Source organism: Anopheles bellator, unplaced genomic scaffold (genome assembly GCF_943735745.2).
Source record: "Anopheles bellator unplaced genomic scaffold, idAnoBellAS_SP24_06.2 scaffold01721_ctg1, whole genome shotgun sequence".
NCBI lineage: Eukaryota > Metazoa > Arthropoda > Insecta > Diptera > Culicidae > Anopheles > Anopheles bellator.
The window spans coordinates 498-2,104 of NW_026685843.1; the positions used below are offsets into that span (position 1 = coordinate 498).

General features: G+C 54.9%; 1 protein-coding gene across 1 annotated transcript; it reads right to left on the bottom strand.

Moving 5' to 3' along the window:
- Nucleotides 1-303: 303 nt before the first annotated feature.
- LOC131214644 (uncharacterized) lies at nucleotides 304-1,551 on the bottom strand. The gene has a single exon (XM_058208980.1). It carries the CDS (start codon nucleotides 1,549-1,551, stop codon nucleotides 304-306), a length of 1,248 nt encoding a protein of 415 aa, XP_058064963.1.
- Nucleotides 1,552-1,607: the final 56 nt, after the last annotated feature.

The window sequence follows — 1,607 nt, forward strand, 5'->3', positions numbered from 1 at the left end:
TTTGAGAACTTTTCTGAAAATGTGCGGTGCAATGTTGTACGTCGAACGAACTTTCGTTGTCGATCGTTTGATGATGCGGTTTGGAAACATTATTTCTCGAACGGTGGTAAATAAGTCGTGAGATTAATGTGTGTTACGCACTTTCATATGACAAATTGGTTTACTTTTTAGCTGTTAATATTCCACCTGACGGTACTTTACAACGTATTGAAACAATTGAACAACGCTACCGTAATTTTCCACAACACTACCACTGGCCGCCAGTTGAGTATGGGCCGTTTTCGGTATACGCGGGACCGGATTTTAGTACGGATATTGGGCCGAAGCAGCCAGGTAACGATTGTCGACGTCATTAGTGCAGTTTCGTACCGTGACCGTATCTCCGTCCGTGACCACGGCACACTTGGACACCGGGACACCCCAATCGTTGGACGTTCCGTTCGACAGCTCCAGGACGTCGGACACGTACACAATGTTGTCGTCGTCCATCGCTGGGTCCATGGCACTCGGACCGCCGGATTCACCCCAGACGGGATCGATCAGGTCGTGTCCGTAGCAACCGTATCCACAGTCGTCGAACGCTTCCGGGCAGTCTCCGATCAGATAGCACGGTGGCTGATGGTAATGAAATGGCCGCAGCACAGGACCTCGGCGGTACAGGGGCCCAGTGTCGAACGCATCATCGTAACATCCGATACACTGCTGCTGCATCGTGAACCGCGAGCCGTACGCCTCGTAACCGTGCCCGTAATGGTCGTAGCACCCGGCACAGATCACGCTCATGTTGGTCACCTTGCCACACACCACAAACGGCCACTGCTCGATGTACACACAGGTGGGCGGCGTGGTCGGCTGAGGAACGTAGGCTACCTTCTCCTCGCAGGCCCCCGTCGACTGGTGACAGCGCATCCGTTTCTGGACATGGACAATCGGTGCCGTGCACTGTGGGCCACACACCCGGAAGCGACGATGCTTGCAGCGGACTCCCTGGGACGTGGTGTGACAGCTCCGAGGACGCACGGCCGTGCAACAGTCAGCTTCGTCCTTCGTCAGCCCATCCTCCGTTAGGTTCCGGTAGAGGTGGACATTGTTCACATTGGTGTTGTTAAGCGTGGTGGGCATGTGGATGTGGTTGGTGCTGTTCACGATCTCCACCAGCCGTCTGATGGGCGTGTCGTTGGCCAGAACCCGATAGTGCACAGTTTTGTCGAACTCCTCCGGATCTTCGTCGGCGGTGTCCGCTTGCAGGATAATGGTGCGGTCGAGCTGCTTAAGGGCCGGCTGACGGACCACCTTCAGTGGCTCCACCGGAATCAGCATCTCGAACGGTCGTACCGTCTGCACCACCGGTTCCACAGCGTTCACCTCGCACGGGGCCTTCGTTTCTTGCTTCTCACGCTGTCGCCGGGTGTCCTCGATGCACTTCCCAGACACCTCGTACTCGGTATCCGTGCACACCTTATCCTCCACCTCGCGCTGGCCGCTAGGCGATGAATCGATGGATCGTACCGCACAGCACACTATGACTATCGTTATACCTAAAAGATTCATCTGAAGAAAATCGGCTCAGATTAACCCGTATCGACTGTTTATCACTTCTTGGAAAC